The sequence below is a fragment of the Falco cherrug genome, chromosome 4 (assembly GCF_023634085.1).
Source record: "Falco cherrug isolate bFalChe1 chromosome 4, bFalChe1.pri, whole genome shotgun sequence".
Taxonomy (NCBI): Eukaryota; Metazoa; Chordata; class Aves; order Falconiformes; family Falconidae; genus Falco; species Falco cherrug.
The window spans coordinates 93,313,616-93,327,211 of record NC_073700.1 but is presented as its reverse complement, the minus strand read 5'-3'; the positions used below and the strand labels follow the sequence as shown (position 1 = coordinate 93,327,211).

Genomic DNA, 13,596 nt, shown 5'->3' with positions numbered 1-13,596 from the left:
TCTTACACACATAAGTTGCTGCTTTTGCCCATTACATGAGTTTAACAGAAATTTTCAAATAGCTCTTCTCTTTTTTTACTAGAAAGTTAGGGGGGAAGGAGTGCATCTATTTTATTTTATTAGCTATTTCTAGAAGCTAGCTGAACTACTGGAGGTTTTTCATTGTCATCTGCATGAACAAACAGGAAAAAGTAATTACATTTGTTTTATATGTGGTCTGGTAAACTTCCTTGAGCCTCCAATGCTACTTCTACAGGGGCAGTCAGTTTTTAAAATCAGAAGGGACTTTTTATATAATTATGAGGATGATTCAGAAAAAAAATGCTCATGGCCTCATTATTACAGAAAAGTAAACTTGCCTAAAACTAAGGACAAATTTTATAAACATTTTACAATTAACATGATATTAGTGAATGAAGAACCCAGGCTTCTGTACAGGCAGTGAGGAGAAGAACAAGTACTAGTATCATAATTTGTATTGTTTGTAGAGTGCATACTAATTACTTGTGCTCTGCTAATCGCAAGGACTGTTTCAGAGGCAAGGCATACTCCATATGTTAAAAAATAAGTGAGGACATTCTTTTCCAGCACTACCTTAGATGCAACTTCCTATTTTCTGAAAAACAAATGCCTGTGATAACACAGTTAGGATGTGATTAATCACAGTACTAACATACAAACAATTTTAAAACTAGCAGAACATTTAACAATTCACATACTATGTAACATACCTCAAAATGTTGATCAATTAGTTCAAAATATTCTTGCAGGGGAATTGAACCAGAAAAGGTACATGCAAAATCTTTGCAGTTTTGCTTCTTGAAATGTTCTTCAAGTCGAAGCTTGAGCTGTTTTGTTATCAGCCAAAGGTCTTCTAACTGATCACTCTGGATCCTATATCGTTCTTTGAAAACAAGGACAAACACAATACTAATAAACACACATTTAAGCCACATACATTCACTATACAACATAGTTTAGATAACACACAGATTTAACTTGCTAACTGTATCCAAAGTCTATACGAGATTTTCATAAGAGATAAGCGTTCACTAGTGTTAAAGAAATACTTGTATTTTATTGATGTCAGTCCTAAAAACTACCTCTTTTATTCTAATTTTAACAGACAATTTTGTAGCACAAAATGCTAGTATCTATTGCTTCAGGGCTACTTCAGAGTATGGGCCTGATCATGAGGAACAAAAAGCCATCAAGAACTACTATAATATGGAAACGAGAGAATCACTGGATGATATTAAGTCATAACAACAGTCTGTCTGCAATTCCCTGCCATAAAACAACCTTGTGAACTTTTCTGCGGGTTGGAGGCAGAATCAGGCTCAACTCACTTTGGACCATGACAGGAGCACAGCATCCTAAGTGTCTGATAACAGTAGCAACAAACAAACTGCAATCCAAGTTCTCAGATAATACAATCAACACAATTCTTTTTACATCTCCACTTTCTAGTATATCTTCAAGTAGGAAAAGTATTAATCTAACTTGTCACAAACAACAATATTTAGTTTTGATAGTGTTATGCTTCACTCTAGATACAGCTAATACTAGTAGAAGGTGATTTTTATCCATCTGCACGCTACAGCTTTGTAAAAATGTTTTAGTGTAGAAATGAAAGTGTTAATATAAACAAAAGTGAAAACACAAATCCTGTTAGCTAGTGTTACCTGTCCCAGTAAATTCATTTAATTTATCCCATTTTAGTGAATTTCAAATTATCAAGCTAGTGGAAAGAGATTTTATCTCTGTTGTTTCTAATCCATGTTTGCATAATACTCTCTTCATTTTCCAGGAAATTAGAATTAACTAAACGTTGAGAGGAAAACATTGTGGAAAATCATAGCAGCATTTTCTTTCTCCCCCCGCAAAAACTTTCAAACAGCAGTTCTTTATTTCTTCTCATTACTCATCTACCAGTACGTTATCCAAAAGGGTAGATGGAAATGCAGCTATGAGGAAAAGGAGTTGCTGCTATTTGATACAAAATAGTTCTCTTTTTTTTGCCCTTGTTAACAAGGTTCACAGTAAATCAAATTAACCAGAATTCTTTAGAACTTGAATATACTTATTTAAAATTTTCTCAACATTAGTAATTCAAGATTGTTTGACATTACCACTGGCATTATTCCCAGGATACGTATTTCACTGAATAGAGAATGAAAAATTCTGTTTACAATGTAACAGGAAAGAAGCAAGCTTTATTTAAAAACATGCCTGTTAAAGAAAGGAACACCATCTGCTAAAGATAACATTCAACCTAATACCCATTTCTTAAACACTCTCAACGTAATGACTGGACTTGGTTGGTGTATCATCACGCTTTCCCTTAAGTGATTTTTCCTTGAGGGAGATTACCTCAGATGTTTTCAGGACAAATCAACAGTCATTCCATTTGTAATTGACATATCTAATACATTAATAGTTTAAAATGGATGAAATTAATTTCCTCCAAAATGCATATTTACTTTCCATACATAGTATGTTGGTCAATACAAACATAATCTAATTTTACCATAGCCTGAGTAGAAAGAATTGCAGTCATTTGCTTTACATGATCTTTCAGCTCTCAAAAAAGACAAATTAGCTTTAGAAACTGTACAGAACTGAGAATCTTTAGTTGTACTAAACAAATGCTTTAAACAGAAATACAATAAAAAAACCTAAAGAAATAACTGTGCTTCTGCTCATCCTGTGCTTTTATAGTAGTTGTGTTAGCTTTTTTTAAAAAATAAGCTCTGTTAGAGGAAATTTCAATAGATTTTCAGAAAATTCTGAAACTGATAAGCAAGACATTGAGGAGCACCAATAGGTTACATAAGTTACAAAGGCTTTTAATGCTACAATAGGTATCCAGCTAGCAGAGTCTGCATTAAGAATTGTTGCCCTGCCAGTAGGTTATATCTAAGGGAGTCTAGAAGGCTCAGCTCATTTCTCAGCTAGGAAGCCCACAGCAACAGAAAAAAAACCTAGCCACAATTAGCAGTCAAGCCTTCTTTACACCTCGATTAAAAGACTGTTAAATTTCAGCAAAAAAAACCCCGTATTAAAACCTTAGTCTACATGAGGCAAGCTACTTTTTAATACGTATTAACTGTCAAAATGAATTTCAGGCTGGGCTTCTTTGCAACAGTCCTCTTGACAAGCTGAAGTAACATGTTCAATTACACTGTTCAAAATGGATTAACTAATACAATTTTATAAAAATTCCGAAAACAGATGTCATTCATATTTGCAGCTTCAGCAGTAAAACCCAACTGAACCTGGAGACTTTCATTCCTACATGCAGTTCTTCTTATTCAGAATTTAAGGTCCATTTGATAAGGGATATGGAAAAAGAGGTTTTCTTCCATTATTCAAGATTAACTTATTTCATGGAAAACCACAAATAAGGACAGTCGGTCCCAATTAACTTATTTTTTTTTTTCTGAAACACCATTATTCTAGTCACTATTTATGTATGCATACAATTTTCTTTTTGAAGAACATTTCCACAATGATAGTGCTGCATGAGCACTTTTACTAAGTATAGACTCCATGTTAAATTACATAAAAGAATAAGGACCTCCCAAACAACACAATTTCATCTGCATTCATTAGTTCCATAGATCTGTCCCCTCAAGCACAATCATTTTAGTATCATGAAATTCTACCAAACAATGCTTTTATATGATGGATATTCTCTGTTTATAAAAATATTCTGAATTATGTTTCAGTATCAGGCCTTTTACAATTTTATTTTTTTAAATGAGTTTTACTTGGATAACATTTCAAATAAGTGAACACCCACCCCTCCCAAGAAATTCTGTAACCAACTCAATCCAATGCATGAAGCAGATGCTGATAACAAGCGGCTAACATAGAAGGTGACATCAAATAATAAATTTGTTTTCTGAAGTAAGGATTCCCAGACATGAGAAATGAGTAGTCACACTAAAAGAAGCAGATATTTTGAATCTCCTTTGTAAAGTGATCTTCACAAGTAAAGCAGTGTGGGAAAGTTTATAGTAAGCCTGCAAGCTTCATTCCTAGCTAGCGAATAAACAAACCTGAGAGGAAAAGCTTGAGGGTTTGGGGTGAGGGAATTACAAGTTACAGCTTCACTAGAAGCTAAAATACATTCATTACATAAACCCAAATTTGCCCCCTACACAGCATCAGATTTAGCAACTACACAAAACAAAGTCCAAATGAAAGATTTAAATTGGAATCCAGAAAAAAGTTATTTATTAATCCTTTAAATTCTTTAGCTTTCAGAGACTATCATTGCACATCTAGTTAGTTGAAACTATTTAAGATCTACTATTTAAACAAATATTAAAAACAAACCAACAATAAACCAGCATGCAAATAACGCACACACAAACTAATACAAATTGTTTTGAACCTTACAAGTGTAAATTGATTCTTGGTACAATGAAAGTTACTCTCCAGATTGTTTCTGTTTTTATCACATTTGATTACACCAGAAAATATACTAAATATTACCTCATAGCTCACAGCTGAAGCCACCAATATTTATATAATCCATCATGAATACTGATTTTTTAAACCAGGGAGGCAGATTATTTTTGTGTCAAAAGAATTCCACATCAACAAACTAGATTCTGATCTCACTCAAAACAGTTTTCATAAAGCATTCACACAGTGTTCCATTTGAACTCCCTGAAATGTGCAATAGGTATTCTAGTTTTTCAATTTGTCTGCTGTAGTAAATGAAGACTTTGTGCTCTGCTGGCAAGGAAAACGCTAAACACAATTGAATTTATTTGGTTCCAGTGCACATGCCAAGAAAGAGTTCAGTGAGTTGAGTAGTTGTACAGAGCAAGACCATAAACTCTCTGAAACAAAGAGAACCAATCTTTTTTAAAAAGAGAACAAACTCACAGGTGGTTGGAACATGACTACTTAATTCACAAACTGCTCTATACAACAGACACTGGACCAAATAACAGCATATCAACATGCACGTTCATACATTCTGTAAGCATAATATGAAGGATATTGAATCCCTAATCCTATACTTAAAGATATACAAGCATCTAAAGATACAGACAGGCATTCACTTAGATGTAGAGAAGCAAGTGAGTAGGGCCTGATGCCTAATTAATGTCAAGGATTACTGAAAGTCAGTGAAGAGTTAGAAACCTGCTTTTCAAACCCTTTCAAAATTTCCAGTAGATGACTACTTCTAAAAACAGGTAATGAAATACCTTTGAGGAAAAGAGGATTTCTTCCATTATTATAACAATCATATTAATTCATGAATAAAAACATTGCTAAAAACTTGAAGAAAATATAATTTCTTCAGAAAATTGTCACTGTAGTGTACTATATTTTGAGTATGGTTTTTGTGGTTAGTTATCTAATTTTGTGCCTGTCCTAGTAACATAATTAGATAGTTGAGAGGGGATAAGAAACAGTCAGTTAAGGCTTTGAAACTCCTGTGTTAATTCTCATGTAGCGATTATCCTTCTTTGTAACAATCCACATTCTCATTTTGTACATATTTTAACCGATGATCAGACTTCTTTTACATTAATACTAACAGCACTTACGTGACGTTTTTGAAGCAAGAAGAGTGGTTTTTGAACCAGTTAAAAACTGAAATCCCAGAACATTTGTCTGGTCATCCTCAGACGGATCAACAAAGTCTGAAAGAGAAAGTTAAATAGTTTTCTATAATTCAACGCTGCCATTTAACAAACCTCAAACCATAGCCAGGACAATATTAACCTTTGCACGTGCAATTTAGGAAAGGCAATCTGAATGAGCCTACTCCCCTTCTTAGGGCTCAGAAGTAAAGAACATCAGCAGTAGTTTGGTATACCCTCCCTTCATTCAGAGGTGGAAGCTGAGCCACACACTGCTGTTCGACCCCAGCCCGGAAACAAAAGGTAGATTTCTCAGAGGTTCAGTCTGTACCATCTAAAAAGAACTGTGATTAGTGTACAGCCCAAAGACTATCACCTTTTACCAGATGCAAGGCCATCTTTAATTCAGATATTTATGTGGAAATTATCATGAAAATGTTTTAGTGCATTCTCTTTTCAGCTTTCAGCAGAATGCAATAAACTTGTAGCTTACTAAAAGTAGCTACTCTGCAAAGTCCCATAAATGCCCACCTTTCTTTTCATTCCACGTAGTGGATCATACCAGGTTAAAAGGCCCAATTTAAGTAACATATTTCAAAAATAATTCCATGTCACCTCTCCTCCCAACTTTCCCCTAAAAATAAGGCAAAACAGGGAGTAGAAGAGATACGATTTTTATTGTGTATAACAAGAATCCAAAGTTCTCTCACAGATCATATCATAAACAGTATGCTTCACGTACACACACACCCCATCCACACCCATCACTGGAAACTGGATGAACAGACATGAGAAGATTTTAATACCTTCTTCTGGAACACATTAGGCCTATGATTTGCGTTATATTTTCAAAAATGCACCCCTACATTAAAAGTAAAATATAATGCTCTATTTTGAAAGTATTATTGCTTAGCTGTAATGGAAAACTGTGATTAAAACCCAAAAATGTAGACCTTTGAAAAAAACATTTCTGTTTGAAGTATTACGCAGCACACCCATTTGAGAGAAAAGGTATCTTTAGCCTCCAAATGAAGAAAATTGTGCTACCAAAAACACCAACCATCCCTACTCCACTGCTCTTAGACAAATGTATTATATAAGCTTTTCAAAAAGAGATGCAGCTCCAGCTTAAAAATATCATATTAAAGTTGTTGGCCCGTACAGCACTCAGAAAACTGTTCCAGAACCTTAGTCTTCTGAATTTTAGAAACTTAATCACTGCCAAACTGAACTTATTCACAATCACTTTACAAACCCTGTTTATCCATTTCTTCTTGTGCTAATATGATCATCTAGATCCATGATACAGCCACAAAATATTTACTGAAGTCAACTGTATTCCCTTTCTTTGCCTGTGTTTTATTAAGCTAAATGAGTCACTTTCTTTTAATTCTCCTCTTCAAATCCCTAGATAATGTTCATAGCTTTTTTCTACACTTTTGAGTTTGAATTAATTTTTATTTAATATCAGCAACCAGCACTCAGTATGCCAGTGCATAGTAACATGATACTAATTTCCTGCATGGAAAAATTTTGTCTAATGCATGTTCAGTTCTTATTTGTTTGCTTATGATTGTACTACATTGTACCACAGAGTATTCCTGTGGTAACCTTCCACCTCCTCTCTCTCTTCCAAATTATGAGTACATAATTACAGCAGAAATTATTTTCATAACATTACACTTCAGAGTACTCAGTTTCATTCTTCTTTTTCCAGGCCTAAATGGCACCTAATTCCTCCTTCGTACCTTTTTGGTATTCTCCTGAATATAAAATGTAGCTCAGGTTTGCGCATCAGAAAATATCACCAAGTTACACGTCTTCTTTCTGGTCCAAGAAGGCTAATGAAATTATTAAATAAGATCAGCTCCAGACTGCTATATCAAGAACTCCACAAATCTTTCTTCCAAAGCAACTGTCCCCCTTACACACAACATCTACCATGTTTGCTTTGCCCTGTTTATTCTTTTTTTAATGAAAGCCCACATTTTCCCCATTACAAGACCGTTTGTGCAATTTTATGTAAAATGCTTTTCTGGATACGTAAAAACTCAGATCATCATGCCCACCATGTTAAAGAAATCTGCAGTTTTACCAGAGACAGATATACTAGCCCAGGTGGATTATTACAGAATTATTATGCCATCTTTTCTTTCAAAGTATACTTTTTTAACATTTTGACATTAGCTTTGTTAACTACCTCGTTACTTTCTGGAGACAAACAATCCTGTTGGAGTTCCTGACACATTTCCTATTACAGACATATGTAAAAACCTACCTGGGAAAATGGTGACAAAACTGATGGGAGGTTTATTGGTATCAATAGTTATCTTGTGGTTTGCTGCTTTTGAAGGTTGAGCTGGAAAGCAAATTAATCGCAAAGGCAGACTGAAGTTACACTCTGCAACTTTCGGTATTCCTACAATGAAAGAATACAGATTTATCTTTCATATCCATATTCTGAATACAAATTACTTCATATTGCTCTCCTCAAAGAGGTATAACAAGATATTTTTAATATTTTAATTAAGGAACATGTTAAAACAAAAACTATGTAAAATTCTCAATTTTTGTTAAAATTTCCACTGGAAGTACCTTTAAATTTTTTACCTTTTCAAGTAAAGTTTTTCAACTGTATGGGAAATCAAAAGTTATTAGCCAAATTTCTAAGACTTCTCTTAGGGGAAAAATGTTACTAGACAGCTTAGATTCAAACCTCTTGTCAAATCATTAGCTCCTTTGGCTGGCTGCTAATGCCTCCAAGTAACTATTCTGCAGCAGTTTGTAAAAACCAGAATTAGTGTAAAAGAAGCGGAAAGCTTAAGACTGGTCCTCAAAACTAGGATATCCCTGGTTTCCAAGGAAAATTCCTGAAAAAATACTTGACAATAAACCCATGACCTTTCCTGAATGATTCACTTCAACTGTATCTTCATCATCTGATGGGAAAATTAAAATATTCTCTTGAAAAAATAACACAAGTATCTTACTATTGAACTTGGATATGGAGACATCAACAGGAAAAAATTAGTGACAAAACTAGCCAAAAAGATTTTGAAATATTTTTCTATTTAAAACAAGATGTTTTTCTTCTTGTTTCAAACCAGCTGTTCCTAGATAGGCTGCTCTCAGCCTGCCTCATCATAAGCATAATTTTTCAATATCTCAGACAAAGGCCAAATTAAAACTAAACCAAAGAGTATCTGGCTTTGGAAGGGGACTGAGAGACAAATCTAGTTGACGAGTCCAAAACAACTATGTGTAAGAAAACCAAACCAAAGAGTTCCAACAATATTTATCACTACAGTGAAAAACTCTTGCTGGGAAAGCTTTTAGAATATTTCAGAATTTTAAATGGTAGTAAAGAAACACAAAGCAGTAGCAAAGTGCGGGAGCAAGAACTTCCTCAGTCCTTTGTTGTTGTCTAATAATACATCTGACTTCATCTAGAGTTGTGACACACTGCACAATATACAATTTTAGCACTGTAATATAGGAAAAAATGTGGAAAAAAACAGATTCTAATCTGAAACACAACAGAAGTTTTGTAACATTCTCTAATAAGTTAATACTAAAGGCATACTATGCACTCACCTGAGAAAACTAATACAAGTTACATGCACTGTAGGTACAATTTCACTTCCAAATTACTTAAGCATTCATCTTAATTATATTTGAAACATAACACTGATGTACATGATAAAAACATTAAAGCTCAATTCTCAAATTTAGGATGTTAAATATTCAGATAATTTATGCTTTTTCTGGTATTGATGACCCTGAATTTAACTAGTCCAATGCACCTCACTGCAACCCAAATAAATTTTGTCCCAGAAAATTCCACAAATTTTACTATGCTCCACAATATTTCCTTCAGTATCAGATTTCCATGTTGATTAGGAAATCCAAATCTTCATTTTTAGAATGTTACCCTTTCAAAACATGTACATTTATTTTTATATAATTTATTTATATATTTATTTTTAAATAATTTTTTAAATTATGTTGTATAGTATATACATACATATATATATATACATAGCAGAAATCTGCCACATGGTGACAGCTGCTCTGGCCAAGAGTAGTATTTTATTGAGATGGTTCAAGCATGTATTTCCTGCATGGCACCTCAAGGTCCCCTGAAATATCCAGAAACCAGAAAAGGAAGGGAACCATTAACAGAGTTACATACTTTTTTACTTCACTTGGTACGCTCATAAGAGTGTAAGTATTAAAAAACAAGACTCAAATATACATACATCTGTATGTATAACTTCTGTTTTCCTAAAAAACTGAAATAACCCTTTCAGTTGATCTCTAAATCTATGAAAAGCAACTTGTTTCCCCTCCACAAAACATGAGGGAATTTGTACTTAATATATATTTTTAAAGTCAGTAAAATATCTCCTAAAGGACTCTATCTTTTCAACAGATGTACACAACTACATTGCAAAACCACCCTTCTCTCTTTTTAGTCTACCTATATATAAACTAACTTTCCAGTCCTGTTTTGTCTTTTAAATTGTACCTTTTCCCAGTATCATATCTACCAGAACCCCAGCTATGTTTTGTGTTGCTGGTATTCTTAGAAAGCAACCCTTTAGCCTCAAATAAGATGTTTCCAATAGGAATTGAAATGAAGAGAGATTAAGTGACATCATTCTCAGAGCTACTCAGTCCACAGAGCATAGTATTAGCTATAAATCCTTAATATTTCAGTTGCACCAAAAAAGCTATAATTTAGCTGCCTAAGCTGAAACTTGGGAGTGGGGGGGAAGCTAAAACTATGGTAAAGAAAAAACATACAACTGCGTTTTCCATTTCCAGTCTCAAAGTACAAGGTTCTTAATACTTTACAAAATTCCTGTTACATATGAGAAAGTGTAACACACGTCACCAAGAAATGTCTTTATTACTTTCTATTTTTCCCATGGTAATTGTCTTCTTATGTCTAAGCCCCATTTTCTTTCCATTTTTTCAAATATTCACACCATCGTAGAATCAAACCAAGGATGATAAGAACTTATAGAAATAACAGGTGAAATAACAGCTCCCTTCCAAATCTGTTTTATTCAGCATATGCTGTCATTCATGAAACCATTCAAACTTTGCATGTTTTCCATTCACTCACCTTCAGGATTGAGCTCTACCATGTAATCAGCAATGGGACAAAAGAAAAAAGAAAAAAAAAGAATACATGAGATGCTACTCAAATAAGGAAAAAAGGTAATGTAGTAAGAGGTTTTAAAGAACTTAAGCCACATTTGTTAAGTAGACAATACATAAAGACATAATACTAGCCAAAAAACAGACATGAGGCTACATTCATCAATAGTACAATCCCATCCAGCTGACTGACTCCTTAACCTTCAGCTGTATGAAACCCACAGAGACACACTGAAGACTAAGTGGTCCACAAATATGGGTTTCTTAAAAACAAGAGGAAAAAGTCCCTACTCCAAGAAAATGAAGCCAGAAAAGCACATAATTTTTGCTTACTAGTATATTACACTTAAGGATTTTATTGCCTTGTACAAGTAACACTAGTATTTGTATGTAATTGAATAGAATTATCCCAGCTTAACAATTTAATTGAATATCCAAAACTTTAGCAGGATCTTAATTATGCTCCTTTATTTAGAAGTCTTTCAAATTCTACCATTAAAGCTAAGTTTTTAAAATTTCTTCTGCAGTTCCCCAGTTCTGTTAAACTTCATGTCTTCTAGGGAATTGCACATAAACAAACATACTTAAGATTCAAGATTCCTTTACTTCCTTAACCAAATGCTCACAAAACCCAACATAATATCTAAAATATAAGCGCAAGTTTAAGTTTTAAACTAGTATCACCTGAAAGATATAATACATTCATTTGCCAGTGAGAAATACCCTTTAATTTTGATACTCTGGTCTTGCAAAGCAAAATCACAGAAGCAAGAACAAAAAGCAAGCTTTCAAAATCAGAGGATCTGAGATATTCAGTAGTGTACTACCTACACAGTCATACCACAAAACCTGTCTAAACCCAACCGTAAGTCGGAAACTTATGAAGGTACAGCTTCTCATTCACAAGGAACAAGCAGAGTCACAATACAGGGGGAGTGAAGTTTGTACAAGCTGTTTGTGCAGGATCTCAAGGAAAAGGGAGAAGCATCCTTTTCTCTCCCACCTTCTGCACATATCTGCAAGTCTTGTCTAAAGAGGGTAAGATCAAGTTCTTTAAAAACATACGTTTCAGTTTTGTCTAGAAATAAACATTTCAGTCCTCACATAGTCTATACTATCTTTATAAGCACAATATTTCAAGTGAGAAGTGAAGTAAATGAAATAAAAGTGTCTACGTAGGATAAGGTACTCAAGATCCCCACCCTTCACAGAAGCCCTAACTCCACGTGCATTTCTTTGATGCCAGTCTACTCCATGTCACCCTTCCATCTGTGCCAGCACAACTCTGTCTTTGCACAGTGAACCAAAACAGCATATCTGGCTGAGAAATAACTGCTGATTGTGTGAGCACAACAGGCGAGGAGGTGCAAGAGCAAAGCCAAGCAGTGAGACATGAAAAACAGACAACTTAAATTGGTTTATGCCGCATAACTTAACATGGAACCCCTGCCTAAATACAGTTTCTCAGTAGCCTGACACATTCACAAGGCTGTGCATAGAAAACTCAGCTAATCAGTCTTCAGCTATGGATAGCAGGGTAAATTTATATATTCTATCACTAGGGTCATTAAGTTATTATAAAAAAGAATTACTCAGTTTCTGTTCCTTTGTGTTAGTTTATTTGTTTAGAATGAGTGTGTTCAACTGTCAAAAGGGATGTGAGGAATAATCACTCCCAGTATTTATTCAGATCTCCTCCTCTATGGGGAGGCAGTTACTGTCAAATTTCTTGGCAGCCCAGAAGGCTGAATAGTCATAAAGATGTAATTAACTTCTCCTATACCTGTCATTTAAAGAGCAGAACAGAAGCGAATTGATAGGACAGGATGGGAAAGCTTGTACAGCTGCTTCCCAAACCACAAGCATATGATTTTACCTCTGTAAGACCAATTACATAACTTAATGATGCTACATAAAATATTAACTAAAACTGACCACCAGACTAATACACATCACTTCTTTAATTACCACTGCCTTTGATATATAGCAAATGAGCATCTATAAGAAACTTATAAAGAAAAAGACCTCAAAAAAGGCAAATCAATCTGAAATCTCCAGTGACTTACCTGTTGGCCTATTGTATGAAACCAAACAATTTCCTTCGAGTTCTGATGGAGAACAATTCCCCTTCAAAAAGACAGACAGCATCACAGTTTCAGATGAATCTGGTTCTAAAAACAATACAAAATTAAATCTAGTGATAGGAGCATCCAAATGAAAGCAACATACTTTCTAGCACTTTGGGAAATACTCTACTAAATTATGATAGTTGTTTCCATCAGTTCACCTTTATCAAATCACTGGACATGCTTTCTTTAGTTCTGTAATTTGTAAAAGGCAAAATGCTCTCCCCCAGCTTGTAACTATCTTGAAGCATAACCAGTAAAGCAATTCAGCACACTGAACACAAATATCAAAAAAAGAGCACTTTTATATTGTGATTTTAATATTTTACAAAGCCATCAACACTTTGCTCCTGTCAGATGTTGAGAAAAAGTAAGAACTGTCCTTTCAGATGAGAGCAGCAGCCAGTAAAGCCCAGTTTCAATGGGGATCATTACCGCATATTGCAGGACAGAAATGATCTGCAGGCCCAACTGAGGCAGCAGGAAACAATTCTCTGGGCTTCAGCTCCCTTTAGTCTTCAAAGCAATCCCACCTGCAGCCATTACTCCATCATGAAGCTGCCACCCTGCCTCTCCTCACCTGCCATGCATCATACTGCAATCAAGGAAGCAACCTTCCTTTCTACTCTATCTTCCTCCACCAAGCAGTAATTAGAAGCTGCAGCGTGCAGGCAAGGCAAATTTGTAATTGCTTT

General features: G+C 34.6%; 1 protein-coding gene across 5 annotated transcripts in view; it reads right to left on the bottom strand.

Annotated features, from left to right (window-relative positions):
* BBS9 (Bardet-Biedl syndrome 9) overlaps positions 1 to 13,596 on the bottom strand; it is a 311,238-nt gene that overhangs the window by 230,465 nt on the left and 67,177 nt on the right. For 4 of the 5 annotated variants that reach the window (XM_055707280.1, XM_014276303.3, XM_055707283.1 and 1 more), the window contains 5 exons: positions 12,842 to 12,946; positions 10,741 to 10,755; positions 7,888 to 8,028; positions 5,574 to 5,669; positions 732 to 904 (listed from right to left, as the gene is read on the bottom strand). In XM_055707280.1, coding sequence (XP_055563255.1) covers positions 732 to 904; positions 5,574 to 5,669; positions 7,888 to 8,028; positions 10,741 to 10,755; positions 12,842 to 12,946 — 530 coding nt within the window. The remainder of the gene's footprint in view (positions 1 to 731; positions 905 to 5,573; positions 5,670 to 7,887; positions 8,029 to 10,740; positions 10,756 to 12,841; positions 12,947 to 13,596) is intronic. The other variant, XM_055707281.1, reaches the window with a different exon arrangement.